The sequence below is a fragment of the Emydura macquarii genome, unplaced genomic scaffold (assembly GCF_026122565.2).
Source record: "Emydura macquarii macquarii isolate MOO-44397 ecotype Brisbane River unplaced genomic scaffold, CSIRO-AGI_Emac_v2 contig_295, whole genome shotgun sequence".
Classification (NCBI taxonomy): Eukaryota; Metazoa; Chordata; order Testudines; family Chelidae; genus Emydura; species Emydura macquarii.
Genome location: NW_027130432.1, coordinates 12,916,660 through 12,939,827, shown reverse-complemented (window position 1 = coordinate 12,939,827; position 23,168 = coordinate 12,916,660). Strand labels below are relative to the sequence as shown.

The 23,168-nt window shown below is 42.0% G+C and overlaps 1 protein-coding gene and 1 non-coding gene across 10 annotated transcripts in view; both read left to right on the top strand.

Moving 5' to 3' along the window:
• The window catches only part of CNOT1 (CCR4-NOT transcription complex subunit 1), an 88,573-nt gene that overhangs the window by 43,349 nt on the left and 22,056 nt on the right, over positions 1-23,168 (top strand). For 4 of the 9 annotated variants that reach the window (XM_067552688.1, XM_067552736.1, XM_067552700.1 and 1 more), the window contains 10 exons: positions 330-423; positions 1,919-2,149; positions 2,510-2,650; positions 3,919-4,098; positions 7,702-7,818; positions 8,243-8,353; positions 9,153-9,230; positions 10,335-10,512; positions 11,803-11,933; positions 13,973-14,269. In XM_067552688.1, the coding sequence (XP_067408789.1) occupies positions 330-423; positions 1,919-2,149; positions 2,510-2,650; positions 3,919-4,098; positions 7,702-7,818; positions 8,243-8,353; positions 9,153-9,230; positions 10,335-10,512; positions 11,803-11,933; positions 13,973-14,269 (1,558 nt within the window). The remainder of the gene's footprint in view (positions 1-329; positions 424-1,918; positions 2,150-2,509; positions 2,651-3,918; positions 4,099-7,701; positions 7,819-8,242; positions 8,354-9,152; positions 9,231-10,334; positions 10,513-11,802; positions 11,934-13,972; positions 14,270-23,168) is intronic. The other 5 variants (XM_067552727.1, XM_067552709.1, XM_067552718.1 and 2 more) reach the window with 2 other exon arrangements.
• On the top strand, positions 6,333-6,471 carry LOC137156487 (small nucleolar RNA SNORA46). The gene has a single exon (XR_010920774.1). It is a non-coding gene; the product is annotated as a small nucleolar RNA SNORA46 (small nucleolar RNA).

Genomic DNA, 23,168 nt, shown 5'->3' with positions numbered 1-23,168 from the left:
TAGAAGTATAATCACACTGCAGTTACTGCAAACACAAAATTCAGCATCTGTCTAGTAAACTTGTTGCCTTGTTCAATAGTAAACTGTCTGGGTGTAAAATATTTGGGAATAGATGGGTTAATATGCTTAATAGCTATGCAATGTAAGGATAACGGCTCAAATTTTTTGGCAACAAACCCTCTTACAAAAACTTCTTTTGTGTAGCACAGCTAGGAAGTTTAGAAACAACTTTGATGTGGTAAGGGAGCAACATACCCAGTAACCAGTTTGTATTGCTCTGTAGTATGTTCTTGATCAGGGCTCATGCTTTCTCTCTGACTAATGGATAGTTTTACTGTTGACAGATTGAAGGACTATCCCCAGTATTGTCAGCACTTGGCTTCTATTAGTCACTTTATACAGTTCCCTCATCACCTACAGGAGGTGAGTGTTTAAAAATGATAGAGAACTAATTCATTAATTTGAGATACAATTTATTGAGTTGATTTCTATTTGCATTAAAAATAGCCTAAATTTTCAAAAGTTTTGTATGATAGTGCAAGTCCATAAAAACAAAATACAAACAATTATTAATGTTTTGTGTGAACAAACTTGAATGCATTTTCCTTAGGTTTGGGGGAATGGCAGTAGGGGTAGGAACCAGTGCCTTCCATTTTTCTGTAAGTTTATTTGGCTTGCTTGTGTTGAAATAAGTGCCTAAGCTGTGTAGCCATATGGCTAACTAGGGCATATTGCCACTCATAAAGGCTTTAAAAAGTGCTGTCATGTATTAATGTCTAAGATCTAATCCTTGCCATGAATCTTCCTTGGGTTTAAATTCCTGTTTCCTTCAGAATTTTGGACTTCCCTATTGAATAAATGCCTCTCTGCTGTGGTTAACGACCAAATTATGTGCTCAGACCTTCTAAAAGTAATCCAAACAAGAGACAGAAGAACTAGGTTCCTGAAGGTCTGATCAAAATAATGGGAATGCACTGTAGTCCAAACAGTAAAAGCAATGTTGATCATAGGTTTGTCTCAATGATCCTTCTGTTGGAGTAGAGAGATGTACAGAAGCTCATCCTAAGGCCAACACTCTTGAATATTTAGTTGCAACTCAGCAAAAATGAAGATCTGCCATGACTTTGAGTACACAATATCTCTACTCCACAAAGAAAGTAAAAAGCTCATAGCTGTCTCAACTATTTGATTATTGGTTTAAGTGATGCATCTGGCCTCTGTACTTGTTGACTGGTGCATTGTAAATATCTAGGCAAATGCACCACTATGGAAAGAAAATGTTTATCGTTGTAGAATGACTTCAATGGGTGTAGAAATTTAAGACTCTGTTAGAACTGGCTTTTTCCGTGATCACTGCATGGTTCAGGTTCCCCCATCTTTATACTGCCATGAAGTCTTTGAGGAAGACTCTTATCCATTTCGCGTAGCAGACCTTTTGATCACACATTCCCTTTATATTTTTATCACTCTGCAGGCCAGCAGTGTGGGGGATGCTGAGTGGCTATCTATGGTCTTTGAATGGAGTCAAGCCTTGACACTCAGCAGCAGCCCCTCTAGCTTAAGGATCGCATTCATGCCTCTGAAGGCCATACCATCCAGCCCCTCTTTATCATTAAGTAAATGGGGACTGAAAAGAAGCTCCTCTGGTAGAGTTTCTCTGAACAGGAAGTTCATCTCTAGGTTTTGCTTGCTAACTTGCTTTTTTCCAATGAATTTACAATTTTTATACATCCTAAAGATTCACTGATTTAATTCTGGTTCTGGAATTACCCAAGAACTCTCCTGCAAAATTTCCAGACTGCAACTTTTTGTAAATTCAACATGGTGAACTACAGAGTTGGGGGGGTTCTAGTATTAGGATGCAGTTTCATTGCTACATGTGTGAATTTCAGTACATCTCTTGTCTGCCTTACCTTAGTACATTGAATATGGACAGCAATCCAGAGATCCTCCTGTGAAGATGCAGGGTTCAATCACCACCCCTGGAAGTATTGCACTTGCCCAGGCTCAGGCCCAGGCCCAGGTTCCAGCAAAAGCTCCTCTTGCTGGCCAAGTCAGCACTATAGTAACCACCTCAACCACCACCACTGTGGCAAAAACCATTACAATCACTCGACCAACTGGAGTCAGCTTCAAGAAAGATGTGCCGGTAAGTTACCCCATCACTTCATGGGGCTTTTATTGGGAGATCAGCAGAATTATGGAAACTGTTGGTTCTCAGTGAGTACCTGGAGGTTAATCAGTCCTGAGTAGTTGTATATTTTAGGTTGTCAAGTTTGGCTAGAAAATGTAAAGGGGGTGGTAACAAGGTTTTCCTGTAGCAGTGCCTTTTTAAAATCCCCTAGTGAATTGGGATTGAATGGAAAATAGCCATATTTCATAAACATTGCTTTTTCCACTTTTTAGGTCATCTTTTTCAATAGAAGATCAAAGTGCTAACTTTGACCTTTTGCCTTAGTACTGTCCCTCTTTGCACTGTTTTTCTTAATTTGTCATTATCTTTCTACAGCCTTCCATTAATACTACCAACATCGATACCTTGCTAGTGGCAACGGATCAAACTGAGAGAATTGTGGAGCCCCCAGAAAATGTTCAGGAAAAAATTGCTTTCATATTCAATAATCTGTCTCAAGCAAATATGACACAGAAGGCAAGTGTGGTAGAATGTTACCGTATTTAATTTTATTACCTATTTCTAGCAGGAAGTAATCTGTTCTAATGCCTTGGATGATGAAAGTGAACAGAAATTCTTGCAAAAACAAACTTTATAGATCTTAATCTAATTAGTATTTTTACGAAACAAAGTTGTAATTTCCTCTCATCTCAGTGTGAGTTAATAGCCCTTCTGTGGCAGTGGAAAATGTATATTCCTACAGTGCTGGGTTGAATAACTGCTTCCCCTGCTTTAAGGGAGACCCACTTGAAATCTCATTGCTTAAGTTTTTTGGTCTTCTAAAAATAGTTTCAGTGCTACATCTGATGTACAAGTGTAGGTTTCACACAAACTTTTTTTTAAAAAAATATCTGAGTTCAGGGCAAGTTCAGGGACAGCTGTAGTACCTGAAACTATTACTAACTTTAAAATGGACTAGATTTCAAATATGTCCTTCTAAAATGTTCTTTGCATGCGATTTTTTCAGTACTCTTCCCAAGAGTGCAAGGACAAACAGTAATGACCCATATTAGTGTTGCTATATTTCACATCAAAGATGTGGGATCCAGTAATCTTTGAATAGTTAACTGTTGTTCAAATGGTGCTGCTTCATTCTTTTTACAAAGTGATATCCTTTGTGTAAACTAAAGCTGTCTGTTGTCGCATTCTTTGCCCCTCTGGTTTTCAGGGTATGCTTCTTACTAGGTAGCTGCTTTTAATAATTAAATTTTGTACTAGTCCTATCACTGTTTAGACAATACTTTGATGGTTGATTGGTGTGATCTAGGCAAGTGTTCGCATGGCAGAAAATACATCCAGAACTAGTACCTGTTTGATATCAGAGCAAAGAATTGTATAGTCTGATTAAATTGCTCTCCACCACCACTAGAATCTCTGTTGGTGTTTAGGCATACACTAACAGTGGAAACCTGCTCTGGTACTGCCATGTGAACAGACACCGTCAGTGTTCAGGGCTGTCACTCCGTAAATAATACTAAATTAAACTCATACTTTAATCTGTAATTCAGTAAACATGCAGCATTTCACAAAAGATGGGGATACAGCACTCAAGTGCTTGAAACAGATTTAAGTTGTTTCATTGCTAAAGTAATCTTTGAATGACCAAAATAGTTCTTGAATAAATGTCAGAATAAACACAAAAATAGTTAGTAAAACTTGATCCATACTGGTCAAGTCACTTGACCACAATCTGTTTTCATCATAAATTCTGTGACTTTTATTTATTTGTTTTGTGGTGGAGCCAGGTTGAGGAGCTGAAGGAAACAGTGAAAGAAGAGTTCATGCCTTGGGTTTCACAGTATCTTGTGATGAAAAGAGTCAGTATTGAGCCAAATTTTCACAGCCTGTATTCAAACTTCCTTGACACTCTTAAGAATCCAGATTTTAACAAAATGGTTCTGAATGAAACATACAGAAATATCAAGGTGAGTAGCACATGTTTCTTTTAACACTTATTTGCCATTTTCAATAATACAAACACTGCACCACTATCCAAATATAGTATGGAATTTCTAAATTATCCATAATTTACCAAGTATACTCCATTTTCATAACTTGGACAGGGAGTGCGCCTTGAGTACTGCTGTTGGCCTTTAAATGGTCCTTTCTAAACGTTGATGAATAGGTTTGGTATCTGCCTCTGCTACTATTTTGGCTAAACACTGTTTGTCTCCTGCAAGGTGAGAATGACGGCAACAGCAGTACAGGAGTTCATTATGGAGCTCTCTTGTCATGGGGGGGAAGCTTGTTTTTCTGAGTCTGAAAGGCATGTAGTCTACTGAGACCTTACCATGGTGTACTATTCTTTCTATAGACTCTACATTATTCTAATTGTAAATTACCAATAGGCAAAGAGATGTTGATATTTATAGGGACACAATCAACTTAAAAATTGTACTTGCATCTGGAGAATTATATACCTAAAAATGTACTATAAGTGAAAAATTAGAGGGGAAAATGTTTGCATTTGACAGCACTCTGTAGAGGTAACTTCTGCATGTGAGAGGGGAGAGGCTTTCAAACAGCAGCACAGAAAAGATTATTTCTTTAAAAGGAAAATGGGGTTGTAAAACCAATTGCTGGGGGGGGACTCAGTGCGTGTGTACTGTTTTCAACGGCTGTTCACTTTTTTCTATAGGTTAGTTTACTGCGTTGATGTTAATATACATAAATCCAGCAAAATTGAAAAATGTTTTTCTGATACATTTGAATTAAATCTTTTATATAAATCATTCAGAATTTCATATAAAATGGGAAGATAGTGTCTAAGTGGTCATGGTTTTAACCATTGTAGCTTTATAGAAAGGGGAGTAATCCCTTAATTTTTATTAGTACTCTGAACTAAATGCCAAAAAGCTTGGTCCAGCAGACTTGGGGTAAGTGAGCTTATGTCAGGAAATAGAATATATCTATCTAGTACATTAGTTACGAACCTGTTTAGTAATATACAGCTTTAGGTTTAGATGACCTTTGAATCTGACAACTAACACTTCCTGTGTAAACTGACTGGCTTGATATCAGCATGTTGCCACTTTTCCCTCCATCACTGACTTCTTAATTTTCAACTTCTTACAGTTGGGATAGCCTTTAAATACTTGTGTTTGCAGACTGTAGTGAATGGCCAGCTGAAATCCTATACCTATTATCTATACCAAGAATCAGTGTTGCAGATAGAGCCTTCTTGAATGTGTATCCAAGAAGGTGTTGACCAAGTAATGGATGTCTTACAGATGTCATTCATTGTAATTGAACAAATGAAATTGTCCTGTTGGAACTGACTAGTTCATTACGCAGGATTTGTGAAACAAAACAGTTTAGTGCCAGAGCCCTTTTAAATAGGACATGGAGTGACATGATGACTCTAGCAATCTTCTAATAAAATCTATGAATTTGGGGGCAAGGGAGGGAATTGGGAATACCATGTGTGTATAGTGCCCTACAAAACTATAGGGGCGGGAGTCCTTGACCTAACAGTTTACCATTGAAGGGCTTGTCTAAATGGCAAGAGTTCTGGCTGGTTTAAAGGTGTGATTAAAAATCAAATCACTTACACTAGTGAAAAGGCTGTGTGGATGCTCTTACTTCTTTTAAATCAGGCTTATTTTTGATTTAGTTAAGTCGATTGATATCTGTTGACGCTAAACTTTAAGACTATCTTGTTTAACAGAAGTAAGTATCCATACAAGAGTTTGCAGTGGTTTAATTGTACCCTTGTAAATTGGTGTAGACAGCCCCCTGAATTAAATGGACAAAGCCATGTAGATACAAAATACACTGGTTTACTGCTGGTTAAATTTAATCTCAAGGCAATCATGTTTTTAAAAAGTTCTTCTGCAAAGTATTTCACTGTTAATCCTCAAATCACATGCCATTAATTTTTAACAGTTTGCATGAATGATAGTGGCCATTTTTCTCAAAGGGCGAATTCTTAAGTGTAAAAAAATGGCATGGAAGGTGTGAAGGCAGTAGGAAAATACTAGAGCACTTACAAAGGCAGCTTGAGAGAATTGTCTGTGTATTGCTTTGGCAACAGAAGTATGAGGGAGAAGGGAGTTGAAAGCAAGTGCAGGTGAGGGAAGATTATGTTGGACCAAAGACATTTTGTAGAAATGGCAAGGGGAAAGTGGAAAAACAAGTGAATTAGCAGTATTTGTCAATTAGCACTATTTTTAAACCTGCAGATGGGATTTCTCTCCGCTATAGGTTACGCTGTAGTGCAAAATAATTCCTTGGCACTCTTCGGAGCACAGCTGACCTTGTACCATTCAGTTGATGCTACTGTAAGCTAAGGAACAGAAGTAGCAGTAAATTCACTATGTATTTAAAAGCTCTTCAAAGACCAGCACTAACTACTTATGCTTCACTGCTGATAGCTTACATGCCATTATATCAGAGGTATGCAGTGTTGTTGGGCCCTGGATATGAGACACAAGGTGGGTGAGGTAATACCCCTTTTATTGGATAGACTTCTGTTGGTGAGAGAGACAAGCTTACACAGAACTTCTTCAGGTCTGGGAAACGTACTCTGTTGCAGCAAAATACAAGGTGGAAAAGGTTGTTCAGCAAAAGTAGCTAATGCACATTTCAAGGGAACGTGCAAGGTAGTGGTAATTTGGTGTGGGTAGCTACTTAGGCTAACCAATCTATTCCACCTTTTATTTAGCTGCGACACTAAGACCTGGTCTACTCTATGCTGTCCTGCATCCATCTAGCTGTGAAAGTGTTCTCACTTAAATTTGGCTCACGCCAGTGTAAGTGCCCCTCTGTGCCAATTTAGTAACACTACTTCCTGAGTAGTGTAGAGTCTTGATTGATGTAATTAGAGTGATGCAGTGTCATTGTAGACACTGCTTTGTTTACACTGGCTGTTACTGGCCTCCAGGAGCTGTCCTGCAATGTTCCACATTGACAATACAATTGATACAAGTGCTCCTTGTGTTGGTGGTCTGAATCCTTACAAGGAACTAAGTGTACGCACACAAATGACTTAACTGCAGTGGCTGTATGCTGATCTAAGTTTGGGCGACATAATTTTGTAGTGTAGACGTGGTGTAACTGTTTCCCAGGGCTAAAGAAGAACTTTCTGAAAGCTTATCGCTCAGTTGGTTCAATTTAAAAAAAAAAAATTACATCATCCACCGTGTCTCATGGATTTCTAGCAGTTGTGTGGAATTCTGGATTGCTAATTTGCAAGATACATAGGTATGGTAGTCCTGGCATGGAATTGTTCTTTTTCTGGATCTTGTCAGTTTACTTTTTTAGGCTTCTTGAAGGAGGAGAATTTTATTGTAATTCTCATTACAAGACAAGCTAGTAGGGGACTGTTTCCTAGAAACTTGACAAACCATAGTTTTGGTGTACTAAAGTCAAAGGACTGTTTCCGTCATGGTTAAACTGCAGCTAAATACTTCAGTGTTCTAGAACTCAAGGCTTCCTAAAGTCAGTGTATCAAATGCTTAACTTGGCTTTGGGTGTTTAACTACCTCAGTTTTATATCTAAGTTGTTTTTCTTTTTAATCATTCATTAGGTGCTGTTGACATCAGATAAAGCTGCAGCCAACTTCTCGGACCGTTCCCTTCTGAAGAACCTTGGCCACTGGCTGGGAATGATCACACTGGCTAAAAATAAACCTATCTTGCACACGGTGAGCTCACATTTAATATCTGTCCCCAAAAGCCCCCGTTAAGCTTGTGACAGATTTGAAGTCAAGAAATTCAGCTGAATCTTAGCTTGGAGCCTCTTACCTTTTTGTACGATAAGCTTGCTAAAGTACAAAAATCTATTTCTGTAGTTTCTTAGGAACATTTTGATAGTTCATTTATCAAAGATTCCTAGATACATATTTTTGCAAGGTTTTTTAAGTAACCTTATCCCAGTAAATACACATATTAGGTACATCTTAAAATCTTTACCATCTTGTGCAAAATAATTTTAAGGCTGTCTTGATTCAGCAGATGTCAGTGCTATAAAGAAACTGTAGCCATGCAAGAAATTTGAGTTTCTCTCATTCCCCTTCTTCTCTCCCTCCTTCCCCAGCCAAGTTTCATTGTCACACTTTTGTGTTTTAGGATTTGGATGTGAAATCGTTACTTCTGGAGGCTTATGTTAAAGGACAACAGGAGTTGCTTTATGTAGTGCCATTTGTTGCCAAAGTGTTAGAATCTAGTGTCAGGAGTGTGGTAAGTGAGCTTAAATCTGCTAAACAAGACATAACTATTGAGATGACTCTACAAACGAAGTAGCAAACTAAATATTGTAATGTAAACTAAATGTGGATTTTTTTTGTTTTTTGTTTAACAAACCATTCAAAACTAAATACATTATGTCAAGTGATTGGGAAGGAAATAGATGGAAACAAGGTGTTTGAAGTGCTTAGAGATGCTGTGACCTGGGAGCAAAGGGAAAAGAACTTGCAGATGTACTTTGTGTTTGGGGGGGGGGGAAAGAGTTGGTTGGAATATGTGTGCTTAAACAGCTACACATTAATTCTCTGTTTATGCACAAATGGGGAAAGTCCCAGAGCCTAGTTTTCTTCTAAACCTCATTAGCTTGGTCTTCCTTTCTCCTTCCTGGATCAGCTTTCCTGTCTCCCCTATCCTACTTCAGGAATGGCACTGTTCATCTGCCAAATGGAAGCCACAATGAACTGGCTCCTTCTAATTCCAAACTGGAACATTAACTTCCTATTAAATTTTCTTTAATGCTAAACTGAGGTGTGGCTTTGTTTTTTTTTTTTTTTGTTCTGTTCTCCTCCTCCTCCCCCCCCCCCCCCCCCCCCCGACATACTGCTAGGGTAGAATGTTGCTGTGCTGTACATAAATACCACTATTGAAAAATGTCTTCACTCTTTCACAGCCATACAAATACAAATTGCTTTTAACATATTCCATAGTTTTAAAGTACACTTGTAAATTAAAACTCAGCACCCCTTTTGGAATGGAATGGCTTTCTGACTCTTCTCCCCAATCCTTTTTGTAGGTTTTCAGGCCTCCAAACCCCTGGACAATGGCAATCATGAATGTTTTAGCTGAGCTGCATCAAGAACATGACTTAAAAGTAAATTGCTTTTAACTTTTTTCTATGCTCATTGAACGTTAATGGATTTGCTTGACTGATTAGCTTAGCAAAATGTAATGCAGGAAGACTGTCTGATTTCCAAACTTCAATCCTCAACTTCATCTTTAAAGAATTGCTTAATTTGATTGAATTTAGGTGACTCATTTAGTCACGGTGCTAATTTAGGTTGAGAACCACTTGTCTAGAAGCACCAATTTACCATTGTGGGCCACATATGCAGCTCTGTTATGTGGGCTGCATCCACATAATATATACTACCTGTAGGACCCTGAGGATGTCACATGGGCTGCAGCTGTGTGCTGATTGGGCTGTGGGTTATAAACACCTGTTCTAGACAGTCCCCTTGCAGAATATTGGTCTAATGAAGTGGTTCCCAAACTTTGGCCCACGGGCCAAAAGTGGCCTGCCACTACTCTCCCACTGGCTGCAGCGGGGAATCGCTGCCTAAGGATCCAGGCACAGCATGTTGCCACAGGGCTACAAGACAGATGCAAGCTCCTTGCTGCAGCCAAGGGCATGAGAGATCAGCACTTCCCTCTCTTTGGCTGTATCAGGGAGCAAGGCAAAGCACTCCACCTGAGTCCATAGGCACTAGGGTCCCTGCTGGAGTCATAGGGAGAGGAGATCAATGCACCCCTCCCCCGACTCCAGCAGAGAGGGACCCAGGCAGAGCGCTCTGCTAGGTGCTGGGGTCTCTGCTGGAGCCAGAGGGAGGGGAGCACTGATCTCCCATCCCCTGGGCTGCAGAAAGGAGCCGCTGCCTAGGGACCCAAGTGGAGTGCACAGAGATACAGGATGCATGCAGTTTCCCTGATGCAGCCAGGGGGACTGGAGAACTCCTTTTGTCTGGCTGTAGTGGGATGCGGTGGGGGGGGCCTGGCAGAGACTGGTGGCCCTTCAGGGTTGTAAAAATGATGTGGCCCTTGAGCCAAAAAGGTTGGGAACCACTGCTCTAATGCCTAGAGTCTTAAGAGATGGGGGGTGGGGTTAGAATGGGAAACATAGAGGGGTTCCTTTATTAATATAACCTGGAATTGTTACCTGGAATTAATATAATTAATGTAACCTGAAATCGTTGTGCAGCTGAATCTGAAATTTGAGATTGAGGTGCTTTGTAAGAACCTTGCACTAGACATCAATGAGCTGAAACCTGGAAACCTCCTGAAAGACAAGGATCGGCTGAAAAATTTGGACGAACAGCTGTCCGCGCCAAAGAAGGATGTGAAACAGCCAGAGGAGCTACCACCAATCACAACTACCAGTAAGTAATAATTATGAAATTTGTGTTTCTACAATACAACTGAATCTGCGGCATTTGAGGTTAAAATGAGGGCTTGCTAAATTACTTAGAGCAGCAGTTTTTAGTAATAAACTTTATATTTGGTGAGAACCCAGAAATTGGTGAAGGAATTGATTAGAAGGCTTCTAGGCATGTTTGCATGTACCAAAAACTGAATCCTTCATGCATTGTCCGATGTCACTTAGAGCACAAACAAGGCTCTTTTATTTGTCTGTCATGCAGTTTGCCAGAATGGCTACCTCACTGTGTTTCTACAATGTAATTTTTTTACAAGGATAGGTTGTTGATCTATCCCCCAACCTGGAGGACCAGTGGACTACTTTTCATCTGGTCCCTATCCTTTGACTTGTCTGACTTGGATGGCCCTACCAGGAGGTTAAAACTCCCGCTGGCAGACCTCTTGGTGCCATTGACATACATAAGTCTTTCCATGGTGTCAAGGTGCAGTCCCCAGTGAAGCATGTACTAAAAATTGTCTACATACTGTGTGTGTGTGTGTGTGTGTGTGTGTGTGTGTGTGTGTGTGTGTGTGTGTGTGTGTGTGTGTGTGTGTGTGTGTGTGTGTGTGTGTGTGTGTGTGTGTGTGTGTGTGTGTGTGTGTGTGAGAGAGAGAGAGAGATGGCTTTAGACGAAAGAGCAGAATAGTGAGGATCACTTATTGACCTGCAGGATTGTTTTTAAACTGTATTTATTAATGTAATAGCATAAACTATAATGGATTGCTTACTTATATCTCTCAAAAGAATCTGATGTAGTAGGGCTTGAATGAAAAGCATACAATTACAAAGTCTCAATGCTTGAGTACACAGACTTGGACATCAATGAAGTGAATTGCTTGGCTTTTGCTGTAGGAGTTTAGGCATTTTAGTCATGATGAGTGAAAATGATGTGGACTGTTCTTACATGGAAAACCTGTAAATTCTGTATGCTGAGGCGACTGGCAAAATGGACTTGCAGAAAGACAGCCAAGAATTGCTATAATTGTTCATTACACTGTAAATAATGCTGTCTTTCTACAAGCTAAGGTGGAGATATAGTGTAGTGTGGTACTGGCTTATCACCCTAAGGGAAAAATTAAGAATTTACCAATTTTGCTTTTACAGAAACTTTTTTCAATTAAATGGCAAAAAGCTTAATTTTTCAAATGATGCCCCAAATGTATGGGGCAAGAATAGAACTTGTTTCTCAGTGAATTAGCTTCTAGTAAGGAAGCAACTCTACAGAATTCTTTACAACTTCTATGTTCTACAGCTGCTTCAACAACCCCGGCTACTAACACCACTTGTACAGCATCCGTTCCTCCGCAACCTCAGTACAGTTACCATGACATCAACGTCTACTCTCTGGGAGGGCTGGCTCCACACATTACTCTAAATCCAACTGTAAGTATTAGAGATTATTGTGGTTGTTACAGAAATTTTCTGTAGTCCAGAATAGAAGATGGACTGCAGGGGCTTTCATACTTTCACCAAAAAGCACTCTACTTCTGAAATTGAGGAACTAGTGATGTTGACTGGAATTAGGCACAATGTATACTGGTGCTCAGAATCTTTCACAACTATGTCAATCTTCCTATATCCTGCCAAAACTCTTTTATTTCTGAACCAAGCTCCTCCTGTGAGTGATGTCAGATTGTTTGTTTTTGAAAAACTCTTTTTCGGCTGTTATGATAACTGAGATCAGCTGAGGCTGCTTAGCAGATTCTAGATGTGCACCCTGCTTCTAATCAAGAATGAACACATTAGCCTGCCAGAGTAAATTCCATTCTCACAGACTATCAGAACACTAACTTTCAGTGTGGTGCAAAATTAATCTCTTCAGCCAAACCTCTGTGGAATGGATCATTCTCTTTCTGTTGTCCACCCAAAAGCCACAGAAATTCAGGGAACTATAAATGCAGTTATCTAAACAATTGTATGTAGGAGTACCTCAATGCTAGGTCTTTAATAGATGCTTTTCCTTGCAGCTATCTATGTACACTAGACATGTATTCAATGCCAGCATTCTAAATAACTTAGTATAATTTTCAGCTCCATGTGACGCTTGGCTTGATAGGTTTACTATTTTAAAACTAACTGGTGATCTGACCGGTGTCACGAATAAGGAGTCGGGACACCTGAAACCTTTTAGTAAGCCTACTGTTGTAAATTTGGTTGCTTCATTTTTCTTGATTCCAGTTAGGAAGTTTTTGTAACCTCCTGTCTTAAGATTCCAGTTGATTATAGCAGCAACCTGACTGAAATAGCTGTCCAGAACAAAACCTGTTGCAGAACCTGCAGCTCTCATTTCACTCTTGTGCACACTTGAATGTGGGTGAGCAACTGCACCAACAAAAATATTTTAGAGACTTGAAGTTTATCTTTCAGTCTTGGGTGTTGCAAGTAACACTAAGGTGGTAAAAATTTTGTACCTTGGGATGGCACTTTGTGTAACTTCACTTGTTTGTATAGTTTTTTCAGAGCAATGGGGAACAATCCAGAGATCACAAGGGATTCAAAAGGAGGTGCACTACCTGATACGAACTTTCATTTTTAATCCAACTTGATTTTATATTACTTCAGGGGATGCCCTTTTACAAAGTAAAACTGCAGCTTTTGTAGTTTTGGTGCCCTATCCCCTGTACACCACCTCCAGTTTCCTTTTCTCTTTGCATTTTACCCTTTTTCAGTGTCTCTGTTCATTTTCAGGTTCTTTCTCTAGTTCTTTTTGAAAGGGTTACTTCTGCTGTCTTGTAACCAAACAAGTATCTGTTGACTGGCTGAGGAGTGACTTGTGAGCTAAAAGCAGTATTGACAGTTAAAGCTAATAGTGTTTCTTGGCAATCCATATCTCTGGTTCTCCTTTTTTTTTTAAAAAAAGACAAACTATGATTTTACTGTTTTTACAAAGTAGATCTAGGAGGTAAACTACTAACTTTCAAAGGGTCGAACAGGTGATCTCTGGAAATCAACTCGTCATTCCATGATGATCCAATTCAGACTCTTGGAAGTAGTGGCAATTCAAAGGAGTTACTTGTCTTAGATAAGTCAGGCAGCTTTCCACATGTTTTGGCCAACTCATCAGTTGCCTAGGTCTATTGGCAGGTGGATTCATTGAGCTTTTATACTAGTAAGTCACACTTCATGTTTTCAGATATGTCCCTCCTGAGTTAAGTTTCTGTACTTATTTTGAACAAATTCCTTGCTGGACCAAATAAGATGAACATAACCAAATCTGACAACATGACTGAATTTCTGTGATCTATTCACCAAGATCCATACATCAGTCATAGCTATACATAAATATTTAATGTTTTGAAATGTTGTTTAGGGCATATAGAAGTGTTGGAACATGAGTATGACCATACATGTATTTGTGTTCTTTGACTTTGGTTTGATCCTTCTGTTGCTTAATTATTTTAAGTTTTCATTTTCTCCTGTAGATTCCACTGTTCCAGACCCATCCACAGTTAAAGCAGTGCGTGCGTCAAGCTATAGAGCGTGCAGTGCAAGAACTTGTCCATCCAGTGGTAGATCGGTCCATTAAGATCGCCATGACTACCTGTGAACAGATAGTCAGGAAGGACTTTGCACTGGATTCAGAGGAGTCACGCATGCGTGTAGCAGCACACCACATGATGAGAAACCTGACTGCTGGTATGGCCATGATTACCTGCAGGGAACCTCTGCTGATGAGCATAGCTACCAACTTGAAGAACAGTTTTGCTACTGCGCTGCGGGTAAGATGGTGCAACTTCATTGAACTCTACTCATTAACATTGACTTTCTACTTAATTGCATTGCCATAAACTGAGTATTTGTCTGTTGGAGTTACCTGGAATCATGTATTGGGGGTAGAGGATCCCAAGGACCAAGAAATCTTTGTATGAATGGAGTGGCAACTTGGTTAGCTGTAGTGAACAGAAGTTTGGCTTAAAATAGAGGAGTTATCCCTCAGTCTTTACAAACCACTAAGATGCATCTTCTAGTCTTTGTATCCTACTTCATAGAACCAAAGCTTCCTGACTGCCTTCACTTTTCTTGACCAGGTGTTTTGCACAGCTGTGCAGTTCACCTGGCTGTGCCTCTGATGTCTTGGAGTTAATGGGCCTGTTACCTTTAAAATATAACCCAAAGCAATGGGAAATTAGCACTTGGCACTGAAAATTAAATTTTCCTGGTAAAATGTACATGTTTGTCTTGGTAAGTATGTATGCTTCAGACCATCCATTCAACTCACATAATTGTTCCATAAGCAAGTATAAAATTGAGACATTACTCTGTACAATGAAACTGCTTGATTCATTGGCTTTTCTAGAAGCTGCTGTCAAGTCTTCTAACACTTGATTTTAAAGCTTCCCTGTGGCTTTTTTCCATTGGCTTAACTAATGAGATAATTTTGTTTTAAACAATTTATGAACTGCCAGCCCTTACCAAATCATTTAGTAGGTCATTAGCCAGAAAACTTACTGTAGTGCTATTGGTGAGTATGGTATGAGTCATTTTGGATAGATATGATTGAAACATCATGCAAGTTCAAGGTATAGCTGTTTTGAGGTGTAAAACTAGGGCTCCAGAAGAAATGTTTACACCTTGTGTAGGGGCAAATCCCTCCCCCGCCCCCATTCCCTTTTCTTTGGCTGAGGGATCATGTTGTTGTGATGGAATTGCTCCATTTACATGGTAGTGGGCTTAGGGCAGGATTTGGAGGGGCTATATAGGGAATACAAAAGGTTTAGTAAGAGTGAGGCCCAGCTCTCCACCACATTTTGACCACTTGGGTATAATGGTATAGATGACTTGCTTTCTGAGATTGGGGACAAGGATGAGAGTCAGTTGGCTGAGGCTCCTGCCATGGAGAGGAAATGATGGTAAGCTGAGGGGAAGCAACAAGCCTCACCATTTCATGTTGCATCTCTGCTGTGTGGGTGCCTCCTATTTCTAGCATAGCGTCACAATTTAGGATTCTTATTAACTGCAAGAATGTTCCAGCAATAACTATCTGCCTGGCAAGGATGTGTAACCACTTCTTGGGTGTAAACTTCTGCTACAGCTACCCATGTCTCTGCCATCCTGAGGGACTAATTCACTATAATGCATTTTCCCTGTGGCTAATTCTTGAGACCTGGAAACCTAAAGTAGTGCCAGATGTGACTGCATTCTTAATGATCAGAGCTTCATGTTGAGAACATGCAAAACAAATGCTGCATGTTAGCTTCTAGGTGGTGGTTAACGGGTAGGTGTATAAGAATCTCTAAATTGTTACATATAGATGCCTGGTAATATCAGACCACTGCTCCATGCAGTAACTCAGCATTTAAGACCAACAGAGGTGCTTGAGCCCCAGGTTAAAATTGAGGGAACTGTTGGCACAGCTGCTTGATTCTGGAACTCCCCAATTTTCATCTGCCAGGGCTGAGGGGCACAGAGTGCAGATCATTGCAGTGGGTGACTATTTGTCTTGATATCCTGGTTTAAGCAAGTCAGAGCAATGGATGGAGATTTCTATCTATTAGAATAATCTGTCATTAAACTATACTAACTCAGATTACCACATTGTATCTTTCTACTTCAGTCCTAACACAGCTTTAGCAGTTGAGATCTCATCAACTGTTAGCATTGATGATGAATGCTTAGTGTAATTGGAAAAACTTCGTGCATATCTACCACTGCAAATTTCTAGTCCTGACAGCTCATGAAACAGTTAATAGATCTCTCCTTCTAGCAGTGTCATTTTGATGATGCATCCAGGACTAGATAGAAAATTTATAGCCAGTGTACTGTTGGACCTCTAGTCTTTTTCCTATAGTACTATAATGGATTTTCATTTTGTTCTCCTCAAATGAACAGTGAAGACATTATATATAATTTCAGGATTACATTCTCATCAAAATGTAGATCAAATATCAATTTACAATGGCCGTTTCTGTAAATCACTTGTCAGATTCCTTCCATTTCAGCGGTATGTGTAGAAATCCTGTTGCTAGGCCAGGAAGGGCTTTCAGCACAATCTCTCTTGGAGCTTTCACACTAAACCAGGAAAGTTATTTTAAAAAAAAAAAAAAAAAGAAACTTGTTGCTTTAGCTCTCAAACTAAAACAGAGCGAATACCACTTTTGGCCTGGCATTTGTAGTTCAAAGGAATTTTGTCAGCTCTTCTCAGACATTTTGCTTCATTGTAAATCTGCTTGAAATGGCTTTTGTGGAGGTAGATGGAGTGTGTCACAGATCCACAGTCCTCTGAAGCAGTGGTTCCCAAACTTGTCTCTGCCGTGGCAAACCTGGATTCCTTTAATTATTTTGAGGCATACCACCATATAGTCTCCAAATGAACTCATGAATATTCATGAGCCAATTCAGAACTCTTCATGTAGTTTTTCAAAAAATTCCATGGCACACCTGTTCAGGCCTGACAGCACACCAGTGCCGCAACACACTGGTTGGGAAACACTGCTTTGGAAAACCCTTTCAGTGTGCCAGACCCCCAAGGGATCTCATTCTCAAGGGTAGGCCAGATGGCTTCAACACTTCTGAGATGGAGCCTCTGAGTGCCAGCACTCCTGTTTCACACCATGAGCTCTGCCCAGCGAGTCCAAATGAGACTCCTGTTCCTAGACTTTTGCCCTCTTAAGCAATTAGTGTACCTCAGCAAGTATTTGCAGTGACACCAGGCAGCCTTTTCAAAACAGTAGAATTTATTAGTCAACTGGAACACAGCATTGGGGAAGTCCTTAAGATACTATAGAAAAGTAAGGGTGAAGTCTGTTCCAACTGGTCAATATCAGAGCTATACCCAGCCAAGCTACTGAAGAATCCCTCTGTCTCCCCCTCTTGGCCTCTTTGGTAGTCCTGAGTGAGAGCCCTGTGTCTCAAAAAATGATCTCTTGTCCTAATCTTGTGTCACATCTCGGTCCATTGTTGTGGTCCTCTTGCAGGACCCCTGCTCAGTTTTCACTTGCCCAGCTGCAGAAATCAGAGGAGCATGATCACACCATGTGCATTGCATTGGTTTGTGTCCCCACCAGCCATGCGTGCATCGATTTAATCAGAACACTGCACCATGGGTAGCTATCCCACAGTGCAACTGCCCACAGTGCCTTTTGGGAAGGTTGTCCTCCAATGATGCAATGTGCTCCCTTCCTTCCTCTCCTCCTCCTCCCCCCCTGGTCCAGAACAAACAGATGAATGTTTTGGTTTTTTTTGCGCCATTTTTTCAAATCCATCTCTGCCACACGCATACCATTGCTGGAGAGGCATGGAGCCTGCTCAGCTGTGCACTATAATTGTGAGCACCACAAATACCTCACGACTTATCCTGCAGTATTTTCAAGGCCGAGACAGGAGCTGCCGCATGGAAAATTGCAATGTTACTGAAGCTGCCCTGCTACAAGCAATAGAGTGAAAACATTCCTGTTTGCTGCAGGCTGTCACGCAATATCTTCAGTCAGTGGAGCGCTGGTTCTGGTCCCAGGAAACAAGCACAGACTGGTGGGATCACATTGTTATGAAGGTGTGGGCTGCAAAACTTTCGTATGTGAAAGGCCACTGTCCTTGAACTTTGTGCAGAGCTGTCCCCAGCCCTGAAGTGCATGAATACCCTCATGAGACCTGCTCTGACAGTGGAGAAGCAAGTAGCCATCACTCTGTGGAAGCTAGCAACCCCAGACTGCTGCTGGTCAGTTGGGAATCAATTCAGAGTCAGTAAATCCACCCTGGGAGCTACTGTGATGCAAGTGTGCCGGGCCATTAATAGACTTCTGCTAAGAAGGGTAGTGACTTTGGGAAACATGCAGGCCATAGTGGATGGGTTTGCTGCAATGGAGTTCCTAAACTGCTGGGGTGATAGAGATATGCGTGCCATCTATCTTAGCATTGGACCACCTTGCCACAGAGTACATAACCTAAAAGGGATACTTCTCAGTGGTGTTGCAGGCCCTTGTGGATTATAGGGGACGTTTCACCAACAATGTGGGGTGGTCTGGAAAGGTGCATGAACTCAGGTTAGGAATTCAGGTCTGTTTAAAAAAAGATGTAGGCGGGCACTTTCTTCCCTGCTGAAAAAAATAAATTTTAGCGATGTTGAAATGCCAGTAGTGATCCTGGGGGATCCTGCCTACCCTTGTCCCCTGGCTACTGAAGCACTACACTGGGCACCTGGACAGCGAGGAGCATTTCAATAATAGGCTCAGCAAGTGCAGAATGGTGGTGGAATGTGCATTTGACCGCTTAAAGGCAAGATGGCACAGTTTGCTCACTAGGTTAGACATCTGTGAATGCAACATCTCAACTGTTCTCTGCCTGCTGTGTGCTCCGTAATGTGTGTGAAACAAAGGGGGAAAAGTTCCCGCAGGGTTGGGTCATGGAGGCTGATAGGCTGGCTGCATATTTTGAGCAGCCAGATTCCAGTGCTATGCTGAGAGCCACCTGCGGAGTGCTGCACCTCAGGGAAGCATTGAAAACCTCTTTTTTTTTTTTTTTTTTTTTTGCAGTGAACCACAGTAATGTATGTCTGTCAGTGCTGTGCCTTCCATTCCCATCCCCCACTCTTGCACTATCGGTCCCCTCCCCTTCTTTCCCTGCTGACAATCACTGAGCTCTAAATGAATAAAGAGTAATGTTTTTTTAAAGCAGTACAGTTTTATGGGTGACCCATTACAGTGGGGGAGGTGGAAGAGGGAAGGAAGATAATTTAACATTCTCATAAGGCCGCTTGGCCATCCAGGGTGAAGTGTGACTGTGCAAACTGCAGAACATGCATATTCCTTGTTCTTAAAGGGGCCCTTGCCTCTTTCTGCTTCCCTCCACTGGCATGGAGTGGAGCATGTATTGCACCCTGTTCAACCTCTTCCTAGAATGCTTAGGGTTGGGGGGCTGGTAAGAAACAGTTTGTTGGTTGAGTGTTTTGGAGGGGTTGCGGGGGGAATCTGTCCTGCTGCTGCTCTTCCTGGAGCTCTACCAGACACCTCAGCATGACAGACTGATCCCTCATAATATGCAACATCTCCTGTTGTGTTGCACGCTCCTGCGCCTATGTTGATTTTCTGTTTTCCATGTCCATGTTTAGTTTTTCTGACAATGACATCCTCCAGGTTCTGAGCTCTGTCAAGCTGTGGAGGTGTTCATTAGTTCATTGAACATGTCAGCCCGAGTTTGCTTTTTTTCCCGCTTTCTAATCTGGGAAATGCGCTTTGCAGGAGTAGATGCTGGGGTAAAGGCCGAGATGTCTGCTGTAAGGCAAGCAAAACACAGTTGCCATTGTTAGCTGGCCCCATGGAAGAAAAGAAATGTTACAATATTAAAAACAACTTTTTCATATTGACAAGGCAAAGCCAGACCCGCATACCAATCCATGCCTATTGCATGGCATTCTAGCCATGGTAAGTAAGGGGCCCTTGCATCCATTATAGGGAAGTCTTTGTAGCACTAAATTCCCTAATCCACCCTTAACCAAGGAGAAGGATCATTGGGCTCCCCTTTACCATCCCAAAGACGGTTTTTGGGAGGAGGTGGTCAAAAGGGATTGGAGGAGGTTGTGGGTGAAGTGTCACTGGAGAAAACAGAGAGGTACCTGATCCTGGACCCCTAACATCCATGCCAACAATGTCATGGTTAGAAATTGTCTGTGGTGGGGCCCAGGACATGGTTCATGACAGGGGAATAACATGCAGTGACTAAATTGGTTAGGTACTGTAAACTTGCACCATCTTCCCTAAGTGAATGTGTGATATCAGTCTCCTGAGGGTAATGCAGATGGAAAGGGAAGATTTGCTGCAAGCATTAGGGTACAGGCATGGCCCTTATGCTGCTATGCTGTGTTCCGCAATGATGCCTGCTCATTTAATAGCAGACTGGCGGGGAAAAATGTCCTACCATGGTGGAAGAAATAAGGCTGCTCTCCCCTCCCCAGAAACCTTCTGCAAAGGATTGCAGAGTATCTACATGAAAGTTTCCTGGAGATATCAATGGAGGATTCCCGGAGCATCCCTGTGCACATAAATAGTCTGTTCTGGGGGTAACCCTCTGCTGAAGTGTACCAACACCCAGGAAGCCCATCCCCACAAAAACACAAATTCCTTTTTTCCCCACAAATAAGCTGGACTGGGGATATAACCACAGAAATGCGATTTGCTACATACACACCAGACGTGCCTTCCCCGGCATCTCGTTCAGTAACACTGTCCTGTCTGGCTCGGCTGCTCTGGAGTAACGAACAGGTCCTGGCTCTCAGGGAGAATGGATACCCCGCTCTCCTGCCCCCTGTTCTCATCCTCTTCCTCATCCAGAGTCTTCCTCATTCATCCTGGACTGGGATTCTTTGGCGGTATCAGTGCTGCATGGTGGCACAGTGGTGGTGTCACCACCGAGAATTGCATGCAGCACCTCATAAAAAGTGGCATGTCTTTGGTGATGAGCCAGAATGACCTAGTTTTCTGATAAGCCTGCCTCAGCTCTTAGGTTTTAACGCGGCACTGCTGAGAGTCCCTGTTGTGGCCCTTCTCTATCACACCACGCGATATTTTCCTGTGGATATCTAAATTTTATTTTGCTGGCTCAAAGCTGAGCCAGAACAGACTCTTTGCGCCACAGGCTGATGAGATCCAAGACCTCAGGTCAACTCCATGCTGGAGCGTGTTTGGGGCATGCAGTCACCACGAGCAGTTCAGCTACAAAGCTCTCTCCAGGCTGACCAAACGGGAAATGAGAATTCAAAATTTCCCAGGGCTTCAGGTGTGGGGCTGTTTCTTGTGCACGTGGCTATGGTGCAGCAGAGTGCGAATGTGCAGAGTGGTCACAACAGAGCATTATGGGATACCTCCCGGAGGCCAATGACATCGATTTACGTTGCACTCTGCCTACACTGACGTTCATTTGACCCATAGGATTTGACTTCAGTGCTACGTCACTTGAGGTGGTTTTATTAAGTCGAATTTTACCACGATTTAGGTCTGCGGAACTGACATGCCAGTGGAGGTGCCTACTTTATGTGGTCAACATAAGCCACATTACATCAACCTACATTCAGTGTAGACCAGGCCTCAGTAAGTCTAATTAGATATTTCATGGCAGTCCCTCTTCTCTCCACCTTTCAGGGCATTGAGTATAGCCAAGATTCCAGGCTTCAGACCTTGCCTGATCTGTTCCCAGGTCTTCCCAGTTAGTGACCCCCCCCCCCATCTTGTCGACCTGAGCCTCTGGGTAGTGCCCCTTTGGCACTGGTGCTCTCTGGCTTAAAATCTGCAGCAGGCCCAGATTCCTGAGAAGCACAAAGATAAACACTGTCCTAAAGAGGGACAGATTGCTACATAAGTCCTCTGAGAAAAGGATGGCTTCTCCTGTCCCCTTTGGCACCAAGTGAGATGTTGTGCCCAGGGGTGGGTGCACCCAGAGCTCATGAGGAGCAGCACTGCTGCTCCAGAACCATCGATAAAAGGGATGGGATTAACCTCTTGCACCACGCAGGGACAGAAGAGAGCATTCACATTCGGTATTGACAGTACCACGCTGTAAGAAGACTACTGCACCCAAACTCGTGGCAGTGGATCCACCCATACTCAAGACCCTCACCAGCTTTCCTCCTGTTAGGCCTCAATATGCTGCTCTTGAGTACCTGGCAGTTTTACACTGACCACGAATCGCTGATCCTTTCGGACTAGATAGTATTGATAGACATCCGTACACTGCTGGTACCTCATTTGCCAATCCCAAGCACCAGCCATGCTGTGGGTACTCAGATGCCATCAGTGCACTATTCGCTGATTACTGTGACTGTCTGGATGGTCGCAAGATGCACACAGTACCATAGGCTCCACCAATAGTTGGACAACTCCTACTTCTCAGATGAGCACAAAGGGATACCAGTGGTTCCCTTGGTGGTTCAGAGACCAGACATCCACCCAGACAGAGCTTCCAGAGGCTTCTAGATGCCTTCACCTCCTCATGACCTTCACTGTTAGGCTAGAAATCAATAGTACTCCTCCATGGGACCTGACTCCATATCCTTCTGATCCCACTCACTGGGCTCCTGAGGTTTATAGTTTTGGGTCTCTGACTATGAGGACACTGGAAGGTGATCTTTGACAGCGGTGCCCAAAGAGGAGCCTCAGTCCTCTTTGGATTACTTTGTGGAACCGGAACAGCCAGTACAGCTGGATCCACGAGCAGCACTTTTTCTCTCCAGATGAGGCAGTGGCATCAGCCTCTTTTTCGCCACTGGATGACCATAGGCAATATCAGGACCTCTTGAAGAGGATCACAGAAACTCTCCAGAGCCCACTAAAAAAGGTTTAAGGTCCTACTTGTAAACTTCTGGATAGTTGCCAAACTACAACTTCCAAGTTGGCACTCCCTATATATGAGGCCTGATGGGAGCCCAATAAGATGTGTTGGCACACACCAGCTACCTGTGCCTCAACCCCATTTTGTTACTTTCAATAGGGTTGAATATTTGTTTTCCTACCCTACCTGAACTCCTTAGTGTAGTCTAGGTGGTCACTGAGCAAAACAGGCTGCACCAGCATAGGTCTACCCTTTTGGACAAAGATGCAAGGAGACTAGATCTCTTCAGCAAAAGAACTTTTTCATCAGACAGCCTACTGTTCTGCATAGCGAATGATCAGATGTTCATGTCCAAATATAACC